Source organism: Lissotriton helveticus, chromosome 6 (genome assembly GCF_964261635.1).
Source record: "Lissotriton helveticus chromosome 6, aLisHel1.1, whole genome shotgun sequence".
NCBI lineage: Eukaryota > Metazoa > Chordata > Amphibia > Caudata > Salamandridae > Lissotriton > Lissotriton helveticus.
Window position 1 is genome coordinate 1,968,636,926 of NC_136067.1, and position 19,867 is coordinate 1,968,656,792.

Below are 19,867 nucleotides of genomic sequence, written 5' to 3' on the forward strand. Positions count from 1 at the left end.
GAAATGTAGAGAAACTTTTTGAGGTTACTTGCCCTTGATGTTTGCAGGCGACGTGCTTGAGGCATTCCTGGCCTGACCTGGTCCGCGCTGCGGCCACTGGAGGAGGTGCACGCAGGGAGATGGGTGCGGATCGGAGCTGCTGCCCGGGACACAGACGCAGGAGCAGGAGCAGGAGCAGCAGAGCTGCTGCGGGTGACTTCCGCACTTGCCTCAAGTTCAAGTTCAAGTTCGAGATTTTGTATAGCGCACTACTCACCCAGAGGGTCTCAAGGCGCTTGAGGGGGGGTAGGTACATTACTTATCGAATAGCCAGGTTTTGAGCTGCTTTCTGAAGGAGAGGTGGTTCTGTGTAAGGCGGAGGTAAGTGGGGAGAGAATTCCAGGTCTTGGCCGCTAAGTAGGAGAAGGATCTTCCTCCCATGGTGGACCTATGGATGCGCGGGATCGAGGGCTTGATTGGATGATCGTAGTTGTCGGTTGGGTGTGTAGAAGGACAGTCGCGTATTGAGGCATTCAGGTCCTAGGTCGTAGAGGGCCTTGTGTGCGTGGGTAAGGAGCCGGAAAGTTATTCTTTTGTTGACGGGGAGCCAATGGAGGTCTTTCAGGTGGCCGGAGATGTGAGCTTGACGGGGGATGTCCAGTATGAGTCTGGCGGAGGCGTTTTGGATGCGTTGGAGTTTTTTCTGCAGTTTGGCTGTGGCTCCGGCGTAGAGGGTGTTTCCATAATCTAGTCGGCTAGTGACCAGCGCGTGGGTGACTGTCTTTCTTGTTTCGGTGGGGATCCAACGGAAGATTTTATTGAGCATGCGTAGTATGTTGAAGCATGAAGATGAAACGGCGTTGACTTGTTTGGTCATCGAGAGGGAGGAGTCTAGGATGAAGCCCAGGTTACGTGCGTGATCTGTGGGTATGGGTGCTGTACCCAGGGCCGGTGGCCACCATGAGTCGTCCCAGGAAGAGGGGGATGAGCCTAGGATGAGGACTTCCGTTTTGTCCGAGTTAAGTTTTAGACGGCTGTTTTTCATCCATTCGGCTACTTCTTTCATTCCTTCGTGTAGATTGGTTTTGGCGATACTTGGGTCTTTGGTGAGGGAGAGGATCAGCTGGGTGTCGTCTGCGTAGGAGATGATGTTGAGATTGTGTAGTCGCGCGATGGATGCGAGGGGACTCATGTAAACATTGAAAAGGGTGGGGCTGAGAGATGATCCTTGTGGTACGCCGCAGATGACTTCGGTGGCCTCTGATTTGAATGGGGAGAGGCGGACTCTCTGGGTTCTTCCGGTGAGGAACGAGATGATCCAGTCTAGAGCTTTTCCTTGTATTCCGACGTTGCTGAGGCGTGGAATGAGGGTGCTATGACAGACTGTGTCGAAGGCTGCGGAGAGGTCGAGTAGGATGAGGGCAACTGTTTCTCCGTTGTCTAGTAGCGTTCGGATGTCGTCTGTAGCAGCGATGAGGGCGGTTTCGGTGCTGTGTTTGGCTCGGAATCCAGACTGTGAGGGGTCGAGGGAATTGTTGGATTCAAGGAAGGCGGCGAGCTGATTATTGACGGCTTTCTCAATGACTTTGACAGGGATTGGGGGAGTGAGATGGGGCGGTAGTTCTTAAGTTCAGAGGGGTCTGCTGTGGGTTTCTTCAGAAGGGCGCTAAGTTCGGCATGTTTCCAGCTTTCCGGGAAGGTAGCGGAGTTGAAGGAACAGTTGATGACATCGCGGAGGTAGGGTGCGATGATGGAGTCAGCTTTGTTGAAGATGTGGTGGGGGCATGGGTCGGTTGGTGAACCTGAGTGGATGGAGTTCATCAGGCGGATGGTGTCTTCAGTAGTGATTGGGTTCCAGGCGTGAAGGTTGTGAAAGTGCTGCTTTGGTTCGGGGGTGGGTGGAGTGGACTGATCTTCGGCCTGGTTTTCGAAGCTGTTATGTATGTCGGCGATTTTGTTGTGGAAGAAAGAGGATAAAGAGTTTCAGAGGTCTTGGAAGGGAGTGATGTCGTTGGTGCCGGTGGTGGGGTTGGTAAATTCTTTGACGATGTTGAATAGTTCCTTGCTGTTGTGGGCGTTGTTGTCGAGACGATCCTTGAATGCTGATTTCTTGGTTGATCGGATCAGTTGGTGGTGTTTGCGGGTGGCGTCCTTGAAGGTGGTCAGGTTGTCAGTCGTTGGGTTTTTTCTCCAGGTTTTCTCGAGGGTACGACGTACCTTCTTGGATTTCTTAAGGTCATCGTTGAACCAGGGGGCCTTTTTGCTACCTAGTTTGATCTGGTGGTTTTTCAAGGGTGCTAATTCGTCAGCGCTGTGGGATATCCAATGTGTGAGTTTAGTGGCAGCTTGGTTTGGGTCCGATGAGATGGCAGGGGGGTATTGATTGAGCGATGTGAAGAGTTGGTCGGTGGTGATTTTGTTCCAGTTTCTTCGAGGAATAGGATGTGGGTCGTGTTTTTTTTGTAGCTGAAGTGAACACAGCTGTGGTCCGTCCAGTGGAGAGCTGTGGTGTGATCGAAGGAGATGTGTTTGCTGGAGGTAAAGATAGGGTCGAGCGTGAGTCCGGCTAGGTGGGTGGGGGTGTCAACAAGTTGTTTGAGTCCGAGATTGGCCAGGTTGTCCAGAAGAGTGCTGGTGTTGCTGTCATTTTTCTTTTCCAGATGGAAGTTGAGATCTCCCAGTAGAATGTAGTTCTCGGAGGTGAGGGCATGTGGGCTGATGAAGTCAGTGATGTCTTCGTTGAATTGTGTGCGGGTTCCTGGTGGTCTGTAGATGAGGGTGCCTCTAAGTGTGGTCCTGGGGTCGGTGTGGATCTGGAAGTGGAGGTGTTCGGCGGTCGTGAGGTTATCGTCGGAGCTGGTCGTGATTTGGATGGTGTTTTTGTGGACGATGGCGATGCCTCCTCCTGTTTGGTTGGTGCGGTCCTTTCGGATGATCTTGTAAGTGTCTGGGATGGCTATTGTGATGTCGGGCGCTGAGGAGGCGTTCATCCAGGTTTCTGTAAGGAAGGCGACGTCCGGTGATGTAGTGTCGAGTAGATCCCAGAGTTCAGTTGGCGTGTCTGTGGACCGAGCGGGTGTTCAGTAGGATGCACTTCAGGTGGTTAGACTCGGAGCTGTGTTTGGAGGAATTGGATTTGGTGTAGTTCCCGATGCAGGCGAACTTGCAGGAGTGGCAGGCGAATGGTCCATGGGTGTGTCCTGGGGCTGCTTCGCAGCATTGCGGTGTGCGGCCGGGGTTAAGGGCTGAGAGGGTAGCGGCGTCATACGATATGCGGGAGGAGTGGGTTTTGCGAGGACCAGGTGGTCTGGCGCTGGGCGCGGTCCAGGCGCGGACGGGCGTAGACGGGCTTACCTTTGGCGCACCTTAGGCGCGCATGGGGCGCGTACGCTGCGCGCAAATGCATCTGTCAGAAATGGAAAGTGGAAGGGGAGGGGCGAGGGAGGGTCAGCTGGGAGGCGGGAGCAGGGTGGAGATACGGGCTAAGAAGCACAACAACAACAAAATGGCTGCAACAGATAGAAAGCGAAACTGGGCGAGACTGGGGCACAAACAGAGGCACAATCGGGCATAAAGCACTTTTAAAGAAACAATGCGATCAGAACAATGCGATAACTAAAATATGCAGCACTACAGATTGCAATCTCACAATGCAGGCAGCGGCAGCAATGCAGGGGTATAATAGCGCTAATGAATGGCAGCAGAGCGAGCGGAGCGCAGACGCGGTGGTTTAAGTCAGCTGGAAGGCGCTACGATACCGCAAATCAGCTTCAAAGCGCTCTGGATTCCCCAAGCCTTGGAGCGTGGGGAGCGACCTCTTCTGAGTGAGTCAGGAGAGTCACAGCGCGGGGATGGAGGTGCCGACCTACAACTATCTGTGGGAGGGAGGGTCAGCTGGGAGTCGGGAGCGGGGTGGAGATACAGGCTAAGAAGCACAACAACAACAAAATGGCTGCAACAGATAGAAAGCGAAACTGGGCGAGACTGGGGCACAAACAGAGGCGCAATCGGGCATAAAGCACTTTTAAAGAAACAATGCGATCAGAACAATGTGATAACTAAAATATGCAGCACAACAGATGGCAATCTCACAATGCAGGCAGCGGCAGCAATGCAGGGGTATAATAGCGCCAATGAATGGCAGCAGAGCGAGCGGAGCGCAGAGGCGGTGGTTTAAGTCAGCTGGAAGGCGCTACGATACCGCAAATCAGCTTCAAAGAGCTCTGGATTCACCAAGCCTTGGGAGCGTGGGGAGCGACCTCTACTGAGCGAGTCAGGAGAGTCACAGCGTGGGGATGGAGGTGCCGACCTACAACTATCTGTGGGAGGGAGGGTCAGCTGGGAGGCGGGAGCGGGGTGGAGATACGGGCTAAGAAGCACAACAACAACAAAATGGCTGCAACAGATAGAAAGCGAAACTGGGCGAGACTGGGGCACAAACAGAGGCACAATCGGGCATAAAGCACTTTTAAAGAAACAATGCGATCAGAACAATGCGATAACTAAAATATGCAGCACTACAGATGGCAATCTCACAATGCAGGCAGCGGCAGCAATGCAGGGGTATAATAGCGCTAATGAATGGCAGCAGAGCGAGCAGAGCGCAGAGGCGGTGGTTTAAGTCAGCTGGAAGGCGCTACGATACCGCAAATCAGCTTCAAAGCGCTCTGGATTCACCAAGCCTTGGGAGCGTGGGGAGCGACCTCTTCTGAGCGAGTCAGGAGAGTCACAGCGCGGGGATGGAGGTGCCAACCTACAACTATCTGTGGGAGGGAGGGTCAGCTGGGAGGCGGGAGCGGGGTGGAGATACGGGCTAAGAAGCACAACAACAACAAAATGGCTGCAACAGATAGAAAGCGAAACTGGGCGAGACTGGGGCACAAACAGAGGCACAATCGGGCATAAAGCACTTTTAAAGAAACAATGCGATCAGAACAATGCGATAACTAAAATATGCAGCACTACAGATGGCAATCTCACAATGCAGGCAGCAGCAGCAATGCAGGGGTATAATAGCGCTAATGAATGGCAGCAGAGCGAGCGGAGCGCAGACGCGGTGGTTTAAGTCAGCTGGAAGGAGCTACGATACCGCAAATCAGCTTCAAAGCGCTCTGGATTCACCAAGCCTTGGGAGCGTGGGGAGCGACCTCTTCTGAACGAGTCAGGAGAGTCACCTATCAGTCAGTCAGTCAGGATAACTTTGGCAGGGGGGTAGAGGCAGAAGATTGTGGCGTGTCGGGGGGCTGCAGCATGAATCATAGGTTAGACTCGTAGGATTGAGACCGATTGAGACCGGCGACCTGCAAAGGTGAGAGACGCCGGGACACTGAAGCAGGAAAGCTGAAGCGGGAAAAAAAAAACCTGCTAAAAACCTCCTTGGGGGGGGGGCTTTAAAGCTGGAAGACAGACGGAAAGGTAAAATCCAGAGACTAAGTTTGCATGAAGTTAATCTGCATAGTTCTACTGCGGCTGTACTGTAAGGCCATATTTTACTGTGGGGGGAACGGTGGTGAAGCGAAGAGCAGACACCCTCCCCTCCCCCCTTTTTTTTTTGCTTTTTTTTTTGCTTTTCTTGTTTTTCTTGGACATTTTTGGACACTTTTGGCCGTCTCCTACTACTTACCTGCTTTTTATTGGCTATTTTCCAGTTATCAACTGGGGTTTGAGACTAAATAGACTGTATAGAGGTATAGAGGTGGTCTGAAGGATAAAAAGACGCAGCTAAAAGAGGGGGGGAAGAAACCCTGCTCTTTTTTTTTGCTAAACCGAGCATCTGGATATCTGGGCTACTCTGCAGCCACACCTTTGCTACACCTTTGCTATACCTCAGCCATACATTTTCACCTTTACATTGCTATATTGCTATACTGCTATACTATTACTGCTACACAGCTATACAGCTATACGGCTATACTGCCACTGCTAGGTAATACTGTAAGGTGGTTAAATAATTAACTACGACTAACTACGACTAACATCCGCTGAAGTGAAGTGGAGGGAAAAAGCCTAGGCGCTGTGTAAGACACTGAGATATCAAGATAAGAGGTGAAACCTTCGGATGCTGCGATTGAACGGGACTCGTGCATGGCTGCTGTTTCGGGCGAAACATCCGTCTTTGTTGAAAACTCCAGGTCACTCAGAGCCACTTCTGTCGGCTTCTACTATCATCTATCCAGTCTCCTGCCCTGCAAAATTTAGTGTGGAGCAAATTGCGCAGACAAGGATACAACACTTTCAATATAGGGAGTTGGCGCCCAAAAATCTGACGCAATCCACAAGAGTTTGTAAGAATGTGGCAGCCGAAGAAGCTAACAACTTGGTAAATGAAACAACTGAAAGAGCAGGCTTGCCTCTGATTAAACCCCCAACACTACCACCTCTAAAAATAGTTGCAGATGTGGGCAGCAAGGGTGGAAACGAGAATGCACAAATGCCTAATAGCAACAATACTGCTACCTCGATTGGGCAACAGGGTAATATTTTGACCTCTAATGACTTGCTTTGTAGTGCGACCGCAGTTTCACTCTTAACTCAAATTCCTGTTAAAGAGTCAGCTGAAACCACAGTGGAACTGACTAATGTTTTGATAAGGGGTGTTGGGGTAGAGACAGAACTCAATAAAGATAAAGATAAAGATACAGATGGCGTTACGGATAAGAAAGCACTGCTAACAATTGCCAAAAATAAAACCTTAACCTCATCTATAGCTAAAGGGCTTACAGAACTACCCGAGACTCTACGTAGGGATGATTTACTTAATTGTCCGGACACATCAATACCAATATCATCCACTTGTACCAACAATGAACAACTCTACCCTAATAACTCGGGGCCAAGCATGACACAAAAGTTGGGGGAGGAGCTATGCATAGCTATAGATAGAGTTACTGTAGGGGATGACTCACAAATTGACTCTGAATTCAACGATGATTTCGAAGAGGCTGAGGAAGTCATTCCCGGGAAAATCCAGAATATGAAAGGCTCTGCTGCAAAAAAATTCAAAGATAAATCGAGAAACAAAATTTAAAAAAACACACAAATGCAAAGCGGAGCAAAAGCTAAAACTATCGCCGATAACAGCCCTATAAGAAAATGAGTGCAAACCAAAGGTGTGGTAAATACAATGGTACTACGGCTATCAAGGGACAGTCCATGGGGAAGGAGCGCCTAAAGAAACCCAGCTCATATATCAAATATGTCTGGTCAAAACCTCCCCGGCTATACTTGATACTAATGGTACTATATGTAATATAGATAGCCTGAATACGGGTCTGAATCAAACAGACGTTCAACCGCAGACTATAACTGAGACAGGGGCCACTAAGGAAGATGCATTACTTAATATGATTGTCCAACTCCTCAATGAACAGAGACATGAATCTCAGCAACACTACATGCAAATGCCTGCAGATAATGATACAATGCAGCAGTATTTAAACACTTTGGAAAACAAGCTAGGGGGTCTCACGCAAGAGGTGACAGAGCTACAACAAAGGCTTGTAGATAGTGAGGAACTCTCTAGTCATACAAAGACATGTGTGAACAAACACGAGATTCAAATAGCAAATTTTAAAAATAAAATTGAGGACATGGAAAACTGACAAAGAAGACAAAATCTCTGAGTCTTTGGCATACCAGAAGGGGCTGAGGGTGGAGATCCGAGAGCGTTTACGGTGCAGTTTTTCCAAAAAGCATTTACGGATTAATCAGACTGGGATTGGGACTAGCAGCGGCAAAGGGTTCACAGATTACCCTTAGTCCAACGCAACAAAAATAATCAATACCCCCGGCCTTTTTTGATTTATATGGATAAATTTCTGTTAAGGCAGGCGGTGTTGCTGAAAGCCCGATCCAATAAACCAGTCACTACAGAGTCGATAACTTTTTTTGTCAGATCAGACCTATTAAAATTACCATGGAGAAGCGCTGGAAGTTAAGACAATTTATTGGTCCAATTAAGGCCATGGGTGGTCACACTTTTTTGCAAGAACCAGCACGCTTAAAAGTATTCAAAAATGGTCAAATATTTTTTTTTCTGATAACTTAGAAGCGGAAAAAAATGACACTCACTTTCACTCTCGTTCACACACATTTGTTCATTCTTACTCGTAAGCACTCTTTCTATGATCTATTCCAACTCACTTGATTCATTCCTTCACTGATTCCCTCACCTTCACTCACACACACTAACATGCTCACACAAACACATTTTCTCTCTCACATAAACACATTCTCACAAATACGCACACAATATTTAAAAGCTTTTTTACTTACCATGCGTAAGTGCTTATTCTTCTACAAATTTGGGGCCTGATTTAGATCTTGGTAGACATGCTACTTTGTCACAACAGTGGCGGACGACCCGTCAGCTGAGATATAAATCCCAGAGGATATGATGGGATTTAGATTTTGGTGGATGGGCTACCCTTCACCACTGTGACTGAGTAAACCATCCGCCGACACCAAATTAGGCCCTAGTCAATGAATCCGTCATATAAGTAGCCCCAAAAAAAGCTTCAGGCCCAGGACCTCAAACATTCTTAAGATGGCTCTTTAGATGTGGCACACCAGCATTACATTCCTGGAGTTAACTGAAGACATCTGTACAAATTTAAGAGTTATGTAATTTGTTAGCTAGAATTAAGACTTCCAGAGAATGTATACATCGCGGCAGGTATTGCATCTAAATGTTAGATTGTGGCCTTTTAAATTATTATCCTCTTGCAATAGCCAACTTGTGCATAACCTTTGTAAATCAAGCACGTACATCTGTTTCCAAAAATATTTAGATTTCCAAAAGTTAATTTTCTATAAAGTGGTATGCAATTGGGCACAAATATTAAATATATCAACCGATTTGTACAGTGCAGCTTGGCACTCATGAGGGGATCCAGGCACTGGCACAGACCAAGAGGTCAGTTGGACAGCCAGGTCTCCAGCGTTCTTCAGAAATCCTGAAAGGTTAGGGAGGTCCTCAGGTGCAGGGAGAGTTCATTCTTTTCTAGTTCCTAGCTGTGAGGTCGGAGAAGGCATGTCCTCCCTTTATGCTGAGGGGGGTGTGGTGGGTGTCGGTCACTGTGAGGGTGGAGGAGCAGAGTTCTCTGATGGTAATGTGGAATTTCAGGCAGTGGTTGATGTAGGTGGGATCGAGGTCATGTAGGGCCTTGAATGCCAGTGGAGTTCTCTGAGGTGGGGGGTGTTGTGTGATGCAGGAGGTCTAAGATGAGTTTTGCAGTGGCGGTCTGGATGGTCTGGAGTCTTTGTTGAGGTGTGCGTCTATTTCCTAATTAGAGTGCATTTCCGTAGTATAGAAAGCTGGTGATGAGGACCTGGGAGATGTGCATCTGGTGCTTTGGGGAGACACTTGAAGCAGGCAGAGGTTACAGCTCTGACTTGAGATTTCATGGTGAGTTTGTTGTCCAAGATGATGCAGAGGTTCCTACCGCGTTCGGTTGGGGTTGGGGGCGGGTCGGAGTTTTTTAGGCCACCATGAGGTGTTCCACTGGGATTATTTGGCGCTGAAGATGAGGACTTCAATCGTGTCCATGTCCATGGGGGCAGAGGTATAAAGGGGGCCCTGAGAAAACTGATTTCATGATAGTGATGGTTTCCTGAGTGGAGACGTGGCTCCAGGTAGTCATATGAGGGTAGGCTGGAGGGGGCTTGTTTGTGTGTGTGCAGTTCTTTTCATCAAGGAAGTCCTTGAGATTGGGTTGGATGTCAAATTTCCTGTAGATCTTGGCTATCTTGTCATGGAAGAAGTTTGCGTGGTCATCACAGAAGTTCTGAGATGGAGTTATGTTGTGGGTTTGGCTGCAGTGTTGCTGAATTCCTTGACGATGCGAAACAGTTCTTTATTGTTGTTGGACCTATCTTCTAAGCGTGACATCAGAGCTATCTTTTAGGTCTTACGTATTTGTAGATGGTGAAGTTTGTGTGCTGAATAGTGTCTTTAGTAGTACAGCATCTTCTTTCGAGGAATTTGCAGTGGTGCTTGGTGGTTCTGATGTCCTCAGTGTACCAGCTAGCCTGTTGAGGGGATCTTCTTCGTGTGGTTTTCTTGATGAGGGTGATGACATTTGTGCAGTATGTGATCCAGAAGTTGGAGCTTTTGGTGTCTTGGTTCACATTGTGGTGGTGCTTAGGCGGGTAGTGTGCAAGGGCATTAGTCAAATCACTTTTGGATATTTTGTCCAACTGCGGCTTGCAAAGTTGGGTCAGGTGGCAGGTGGAGGCTTGGGTGGTGTTGATGAGGGAATAGGCTGTAGTGCACTTTGTCACTGGAAGTGAAGATGGGGTTGAGAGTGTGTCCTACACTGTGGGTGGGGTCCTTGACAATCTGGGTGAGCCCAATGCTGTTGATACTGTTTATGAGTTTGATCGAATTTGGGTCATTTTCAGCACCGAGGTGGAAGTTGTGGTCACCTGGGAGGATGTAGTCCTTGGAGCCAATAGTGATAGGGGTGTTGAGCCAGGTCTCGTGAGGAGAATGATGTCAGGTGCGAGAGAGCTGATCAAGTCCCAGACTTCAGTGGCATGTTTGCACAGCAAGCGCGTGTGAGGAGAGTGCATGCAAATTGATTGTGGGAGAGGTATGTGGTAGTTGTGCGAGTGGGTGTGGTGTCGCAGGTGAGGCAGCAGCTAGTGCCGGTGAAGGGGGGTGGTGAGACATCAACACATGCTGCTGGCTGTGTAACTGCGGGGAGAGGTGAAAGGACTAGGATTCCCGACTCGGGTGCTGTCCATGAGAGGACGAGCATAGATGGGTTTGCCTTTGGTGCGGCAACTGCATGCCTGCTGTGAATGTCCTCTGTGAGCTGCACTACGCAGATATCTGTGACTGACCCCCGACTTTGTGTTTCTGTGGTGCCTGAGGTGGGACCACAACTCCATGACCAGCGCTAAGTGCAAGGCAATGAACCCCAAAGCCATCCCCGAGTGGGCCATGAAGCTATTGGCCGCACATCACATGACTCTGCATGACTCCAGGTCCTGTTTATTAGGGAGGTCTTGGAACTGCTCTGGGAGTTATTCACATCAATCTTCGACACAAACCCGGAATTCTTAAAGTGAGACCCACAACAAGAAGTCAAAAAAGTCGAAGAGCTCTTCAACTTCTCCGTATCGCTCCCATTCTTCAAGTAACTCAAAGGAATGATGACACAGATCATAGCCCTGCTCCCAGGTTGTTCCTGTGGAGCAGGCATCTGACAATGGGTCTGTCCCATTTTTTATGGGTTTCCAAAAGGTGGAGCGACTTCCATTCATCTAATAGAATTTTATGAGGCCATGAGCATAATTTTGGGCAGTTGAATCCTTCTGGAGCGCCTTCGGGCCCCATGGGTTCGGTAGGGTCTCTGACTAAGCTCAGCTGGCAAGTCCTCCCTTAGCGCTAGTCAGACCCTCAAGATCCATTGTTGGGTCTGATTCAGCCCAAGGTGCGACTTTTGGCACACCTCTTGGGACCATTCCAGTAGCATTGTGATACCTGACTGATACAGAGCCAGACTGGTGTCCTCCGACATTAGCTCCAGGACAGATCAGGTCAGCCAACCTGAATTGGAGATGGAGCCCTATTTTCCTTAAGGTCCCTTTGAGGAACATGAATACAGGGTAGCTGAGGATCCCCAAACTAGACATCTAGCAGAGTCCATATTCTATGACACCTAGGGGTCGATTCCGATCCGGTAAAAAAAACATCCATACGAATCGTATCGGGAGCCATCTCCATACAACTCGTACACATGCCGTACGACCCAACGAGTACGATCCGGACCGGGGCATCAGGACGCGTTCCATACGGTACATGTCAGGTAAGGGCGATTCGTACGGAAAAGCGCACAATCACATACACACCGTACGGTGTGTACCCCCCATGATCGCAGGGGTATGCCCCGTATACCCAGCGTACATTGGGTACGGTGTGTACACCCCATGATCGCAGGGGTACTCCCCGTACACCCAGCATACATGGGGTATGGTGCGTACACCTGCAATCATGGGGGGTATGCACCGTACCCCATGTATGCTGGGTATACGGGGCGTACCCCAGCGATCATGAAGGTATGCACCGTACCCGGGGGGGGGCCGTTCCATAACTGCTTCGGCGCGAACTCTGCTTTTACGGCTGTTTTCAGCTCCCGTAAAAAAAGGGTCGTACGGTGCGTACCCGACCCGTATCGTACTTGCTGGGTTGTATAAACCAGCCACGAGCCGTACAGATGTCGCGTACAGCGTGTTCCGACGGAGACTTTACAGTGATTCGAGTCGTACGGTCTCTGTACGATTCGTCCGGAGTCCGGCTCCTGGTACGAATCGTACTTCAACGTACGTACGTGGGACGTTGCAGCATACGATTCGTACGGGAAAAACGCTCCGAACAGCTATTCGGAGCGGTTTTTCCCGATTCAGAATCAGCCCCCTAGTATGAGGACCTGGCGGATGCCAGTAGTCTAGACACCTCATCTATATGCTGAACTTAACTCTCCTTCCACAGTGGCTATGGAGAAAGAGTCTCCTATTGCAATGGTGGTCCATATGGTGGATGAGGTCCTGGAGCTAAAGCTGTCCATGGTCAAGGTCAAGACCACTGTCTTGATAGAGGTGCGTCTGCCCGGAATATCCTCCTTAGAACCCTCGCTCTCCCTTAGTGAACCCCTCACAGGTTTTATGCTCAGAGTCTTGGCCAAGCCCTGCACAGGCAATCCTATGCAGAGGATCATCTCCCGCCCCTATCGAACTGCCCCAGGGATCCAGCCTTTCTCTGCCTGCAGGCCTCCTCTGTGGGCCTGGTGGTCCAGGCCTCAACCTCCAGGATAAATCCTGAAGCATTTCCTACCACAAGAATGGATATAAAATCCAAGAGGCTGGATACGTTCGTAAAGAGAATTGTCTCTTCCACCAGCCTGGCTGCTATCTGTGAACACTGCCTGCTTAATGAGCCATTATTCCCACATTGTGTTGGATACAGTTGCGCAAGTGCTGTCCATCATCCCGGAGGAGGCGTAGGTCATACTCTCTAAACTATTGCTGATGGGAGGGATGCGAAAAATTTCACCATCAGATGTGGATTGGATACAACAAACTCATTGGATAGAGTTGTTGCTTCCATGGTGGTGCTTCAATGTCATGCCTGCTGAACACAACTGGCTTCTAGGAGGATGTCTAGGTACCCTTATGGACATGCCCTTGGATGGAACTTACCTTTTCGGTGCCAAGGCGTATTTGGCTCTTGACGATTTAAGGATAGTAAGTGCCACCTCCTAAACGCCAGAGGAGACAAACTCAGCTGTTGATGCCTGATGGATAATGAATGACATCTTCATCCTGAGGTGGTGCAAGGACTTTTTGAAGATTAGAAAGTACTTTGGTAAGATCTGTTGGTTAGCACTGAGAAAGTGCAATGTTAGTACTTCTACGCGCTGGAGTTTCCAAGGTGGCTCTTGCTCAGAGATGCATTTTGTCTTGAGTGGACATCAGGACTCCTATTCGTCTTTCCGCCGATTCCACTACTATCCAGAGTTCTCAAGTAGATCAAGGACGACCGGGCCCAAGTCATCTTAGTGGCCCCGGATCGGGCAAGCATAGTCTGGTATCCCGAAACTCAGAGCATGAATATTTATCCTGTAATCAAGCTGCCCTTTTGGGAAGATCTCCTTTCGCAGGGGTTCAGTGACAGAATGTTGACCTAAAAAATATTGATGTTAAAAATAGAGATCAAAATAAAGGATACAAAAATATCCACTGTCTATACTTAAAAAGGTAAGTACAAAAGATTAAAAAAAATATTGTTTACAAAAATATAGTTGTTTTAAATATCGATTTTTAAATATATATAATTTAAAATATTAAAATAAACAAATAATAAATACTAACATGAATTTATCAGAATCAAATATATTTAAAAGTATATTTTAATACATACAACAAATAAACTTACTTTTAAAAATGTAAATGCATATACACATATATGAACATACTTAGAAAAATATAAATCGACAAATATGTTAAATAATATAATTTAAAAAATCATAAATCACAGAATTTTATCAGAAACATATGTATACATATTTAAATATACCAAAAACATAATATATTAAAAAAGGAAACTAATTTAATTTACAATGAAAAGTAAACACATTTTTTTACAATTTAATTACAAATAATTTACAAATGAAAAATATTGAATTTTTTTATATTCTTATAATAAATCACTTATATAAATTACAACATAAAATAAATTACTAAAACCAAATAAATACATGTACATTTTGCACTACATTAAAAAAACATTTTTGTTCTAAATATTGAAATAAGTACTCCCACTGAACACAACACAACAGTAAAAAAATGCACATCACACACAAATAAGGTTTACTATTCTAACTAGAATAAATATAAAATTAATTAAAATATTACATTAGAAAATACTACAATTTACTTTACACACCAATAAATATTATAATTAACACAAAATAAAAATGATAGTCCCACTCCAGTCAGTGCAACAGTAGGGAAAGTGTTGCAAATGCGGAGGGAAAAAATGAATATTCTCATTCCAGTCAGTGCTACAGTAGGGGACTGTTGGATTATGAAGGGGTAAAATTTACAGTTCCAGCTCCAGTCAGTACAACATTAAAAACAAATAAAATATCTTAAACAAAATAAAAATATTAAATAAATATATATATATATATGTATATATTTATATATATTTTCAAACAAAAATACGGATTTATTTACATAAAAATGTAAAATCAATTTACTTCCCACAACATCCCCTACAAAACCTACAACCCACATCAAAGTGAAAAAAGACTTACTTTCACGATTAACATCATTATTTATCAGTAAAACAAATATAATTTATGAAAAACTAAATATAAATTCATTGAAATTAATTAACTTCCCACCCTTTACCCATATTTTACCCACAGACCCCACCTAAAATGTTACTAAAAATGAATGAACACAATTAAATTAATCAATTTACAATTAAATAATTATATGTATTTAACAAGTAATTAACAAATAAAATAATGTACTTTATTCCCCACCCTATAAAACCCACAACCCAAATTTACAAAGCATGTAAAAGTAACAACATTATCAATTAATATTAATCAACAATTAATTATTTATTAAAACATAAATTACTTACTACCCTTTATTCCTATAAACCCCACACCTAAACAAATTAATTACACAATTAGCATAATTAATTGTCAATTAATCAATTCATGTTAACAACTAATTAATAATTGATTAAAAATAAATTACTTCCAACCCATTAACCCTCTAAGCACACAGCCCACACCTAAACAATAAACAGTATTACTCAATTAACAATAAATTATCAGTTAAATTATAATTATTAATTTATAACTAATTATTAATTAATTAAACAAAATACTTTTCACCCTTTACCCCTATAAACACCACAACCCTTCAAAAAACATTTACATAAACAAATTAACACAATTAACAACATTAAATATCAATTATATATTATTAATTAAAAAATAATCATGACTTTATTATAATTAAATTACTTCCCACCCTATACACATATAACACCCACAACACGCGACAGAAATAAAAAAACACATCATTTTAATTAAATAAAATGTCATACCTACTAATAATTCAACTAATATAGTAAGAAACAAACAATAATTAACAAAAATATTGTTTCATATACATTTAAAATATATACTAAAAAATAATAATTAAAAAACGGTATTTTAAACAACTATATTTTGAAAAACGATATTAATGACTTTTATATTTTAATAATAAATATTACTTACCGTAAAATCGATATACATGACAACAATATTCTTGCACTCGATATTTCCATTCCACAATATTTTTCACTGGAACAGGGCAGGGCCTTGCACCTGAACCTGCACACTCTTCACCTTTGATCACTCTCCTGAAGTGTGTGATATTATCTTGGCAGCCTTCCTTTCCCCCATGGAAAATGATTTACACCTGCTGATGGGACAGATTTGTAGCTTGTGGTGTGGTACCGAACCTGTTGATCCTCTGCAGGCTCTTTCAGTTCATCCGGTACACAACCGTTTTCTCAGACAATTTGTCCTTAGGACCTGTACCACTTGTTTACCTAAGGTGATTACCCCTTTCCATGTCGGACAGACATTCACATTGCCTACCTTTTTTGCTCCCCCTCATCCCACCAAGGAAGAGAAGGGATTCCACCTTTTGGACCCAACAACGGTGCTATCATTTTTCATTGAATATATCAAGGACTCCCAGGTGGATGATCAATTCTTTGTGGGCTATCATGTATGACAGTCAGGTCCAGGGAGATGAGTCTTTTGCCCGTTCGGTCCTCCAGGACTTGTTGATATAACAGTCAGGAGACCCACCTCTGGGGAGAGAATGCTTTGGTATCTATTCTATGGTAAGGAATCTGAGGCTAGAAGTCTTCATCAGATGAACTAGGGGCATATGTATCAAGCAAGTGTTTTGAGAGTCCTTAATAGCAAATTTTAGCAATTCCCTATTAAGGACTCCCAAAAGGCAATGTATATAGGAATCGCAATATTAATTGTTATTCCTATGTATCTCTTAATTGTGAATGGTAAATTGCGAATTGCAATGAAGGAATACCTTACCATGCATTCCCATGGGCCTAGAGGCCCATAGGAGTGAATGAGAAGACATTCGCACTTTGCGAGTACCCATTAGGTTCTCGCAAATTGCGAATGCAATTTCATGAGTGCAAGTGTGTCAAAAGGACACCCTGTTGCACCCCTGAAATGAGCATGTGTGGACATGTGGTGCACATACATGCTCCAGGTGCATTTTTAAAAGAAATCGCAAATTACCACCAACTTGAAGGCAAAATCGCACAACTTGGGTGCTTTCAAGAATTGCATTTAAGGAATTGCAATTTGCGATTCCTTAAATGAATCACAGAATAGGGAATCCCAAATGTTGTGATTCTCTATTGTACAAGGGCCTTTTGGGATGATACATCCCATAAGGTTTTTTTCCATTCGGTTGTGAGTGGGAATTAGGCTTCATACATATGCCCCCCAGTCACTTACCTTTCTGGTAGAGACTATCTAGCCGCAGATTCCTTACCGGTTCTCCCATCCTCCCTGTTCTGTTAACTCTGTATCTAACACTTAAGAGATACTTTTGGACTTTATACTGGCACACTACTAATTTCTTTTCAGTTTGGTCAGTGTTTGTGGTAGGGAAAAAAGCAAAGAACTGAGGCCAGCATCTTGGAGTGGCGATTATATAGTCACTGCACATGTCACTTCCCTCATGGATGATGATGATGACAATTCCACGCAGAGAGACGAACGACACCACCAACAGGGGCGCATGGACACTGCTAATGTTTTTTCGGATTCAGTCTGACACCTGGGTAATATTTTAAGGTAAGGAATCTGCGGCTAGATAAAGTCTCTACTAGGTAAGGCATTACTGAAGGTAAGTAACTTGTTCATCAGTTTGTATCTACATTTTACATCACAATTCAACACCAATACACATTCACCTGGAGCTTCTACAGCACATTGCATCAAATAATTTAGTGCTACTCTGATGCACAAAACCCAGTGATCCCTATATGAAGTCTAGTGACCTTTGTTGCACAGCACCTGACATGCTCATGTGGTACAAAATAGTTGCAGTGCTCCCCTGAGGCACATCGCTGCGTGCTACTCTAGATCACACCACCTAGTTCTCCTCTCAGATGCCTCTCCAGCAAAGCTTTGCTGTACATCCCCTTCTGCTCTCCTGCTTTGACTTACTGCTGCATATCCCACTACTCCCCTGATGTATTTTACCTTGTCTCCACTGCCCATCATGGAATGCTTTGCTGATGCACTTCGTTAGCTGCATAGTTATGTAGGTTCATAGGGTTACTTACGGCTATTGGTCTCTGTGCATTGACCCCTGTAAATATACTTGTGTGTGTGTGTAATTTCAAATGTATGTCAGTCAGGGTCATATTGGCCTACCGGGCAATCAGGGAATGCCCAAAGGGTTGGTCTGACATATCAGTGTGTGGGTTAGTTGTTATGGTCTGGCGTGACAACGCTGCTGTCAACAAACAATTATATGAGAATTACTAGTGAGGGGCTTTGGCTCCTCCCATGGGTTGGGAGCCAGGAGTCCATGTTTTGGTTTGACAAAAGTTGTGTGCTTCAACAAAAAAGTGCTTGCCCTCAAGATAGCTGTGATCATTTTGTTGATTTATCCAGAAGCCTCGGTTGGACTTTCAGTGGCACACACAACATTGTAATGATATTAAAGTGTCTTAGATAACTATATAATTGATGTTGTGGTACTCTGGCAGCACCACAGATGGGAGGAGAGCAGTCTTTAACCAACATGGATTTTTAGGTCTGGCTTGACAATGCAACTTTCACATGACCTTTTAACCAAACCCGTTAATTATTTCACCGTCCTTTGCTTCTACACAAATACATATTAATTGCCATGCAATTTACTTGTAATGCTTCACATTACCATACACAATTATTTTAATACAGACAGTTTGACCATGCCAATGCTTGTTTTGTTGATTGTGGACCTGTTTTGTGGTCTGCTGGGCCGATTTTTACTGTTGATTTCCCTGATGATAAATGAAACATTGCCTGTAGTAAGCTCAAATCCATGCAATCTTGCACACCTTGCGAAACACTTACACAGCGTGTCTTTAAAAGTTCAAAACTGCCCCAATTTACGAAAATGGGCCATATTCTTTACCTATCTAATTCATTAATGGGGGATACATTTTATTTTGGTGCCTGGGCCTATATATTGTTGCAGTTTGACCCTGATGTCACTTGAAGAAGAAAATGATTTACATATGTTAGACTATTTTCGTGTGCCTGCTCTATGTGTGCATGTATGTCATGAGTCTCTCTGTATGAACAATTCAAGAATCAAACCTAATCTCTTTGTCAATGCTTGGCCTCAAACAGCTTTTGGATAAATTAATGAAACACAGGATGGCAGGTTGTTTCAAAAATGAGTTAATTCGGATTTGCCTTTTTTTTGGTTCTCCAGGTGCGGCCACGTTTCCAGTATCGCAGCTGGTACTACCCAGGCCTTTCATTGCTATGGATTGGTCGGCCGCTATGTGAACGTTGTTATACGAGGCCGAAAGGAGTGCCTCACGCTTTGTGAAGTACAAGTCTTTGCTGAACCGGAATCAGAAAATCAAGGCAAATAAAGAGATTTCATCAAATCCCTATTAGCTATATTCAATTAAACTTACACAGAAATGTGCATATTAGTGAGCTATTGAATAAATGCATTGAACACACATGAGTTGTTCTGAATTTGTTGAAACAAATTGCTAATTCAAATTACTGCACTAAAATATTTGTTATTCCTTTCTATTTTCTTCATTTTTCTTAATTTGATTAAAAATATGTTGAAGTGTTTCTTTCAGTTTAATTCAATGAATATATAGCTGTAAAGGGTGTTCTATTGTATTAGATGTGTTCTGTAATGCATGTATTCGTAATGTAACCACAAACTGAATAAGGAATTTGTTAGTAAACTGAGACACCAAAACGCAAAATTTTCAGTGGCTATACTAGATGGTAATAAATGTTAACACAATCCAACCTATTTGTCTTGTCCTGTGTATGAGAAACAACCCCTTTTAGAGTGCCAATCCCTTTTCTATTGTTTTGTTTTAATGTTAGTTTTTAGACTCTGCACACTGGGATACAGCTGTCCAGAGCTTATGGTCTGACCCACAAAAAATGTCAAATTGGCTAAGCCCTCATTGGCATATTTAACTCTCCTGAAAGACAATAGTTTGTGTAGCCCACAATTTTCCAAGGCATGGAAAGTAAAATGGAATGCAGAACTACTTTACCATCCAGTA

At 44.5% G+C, this 19,867-nt stretch overlaps 1 protein-coding gene across 1 annotated transcript in view; it reads left to right on the forward strand.

Annotated features, from left to right (window-relative positions):
• Nucleotides 1-19,599, forward strand: part of LOC144763944 (fucolectin-4-like) — a 306,460-nt gene extending 286,861 nt beyond the window's left edge. The window contains exon 6 of the mRNA XM_078649989.1: nucleotides 19,036-19,599. Coding sequence (XP_078506115.1) covers nucleotides 19,036-19,201 — 166 coding nt within the window. The 3' untranslated portion in view covers nucleotides 19,202-19,599. The remainder of the gene's footprint in view (nucleotides 1-19,035) is intronic.
• The last annotated feature ends 268 nt before the right edge of the window (nucleotides 19,600-19,867 follow it).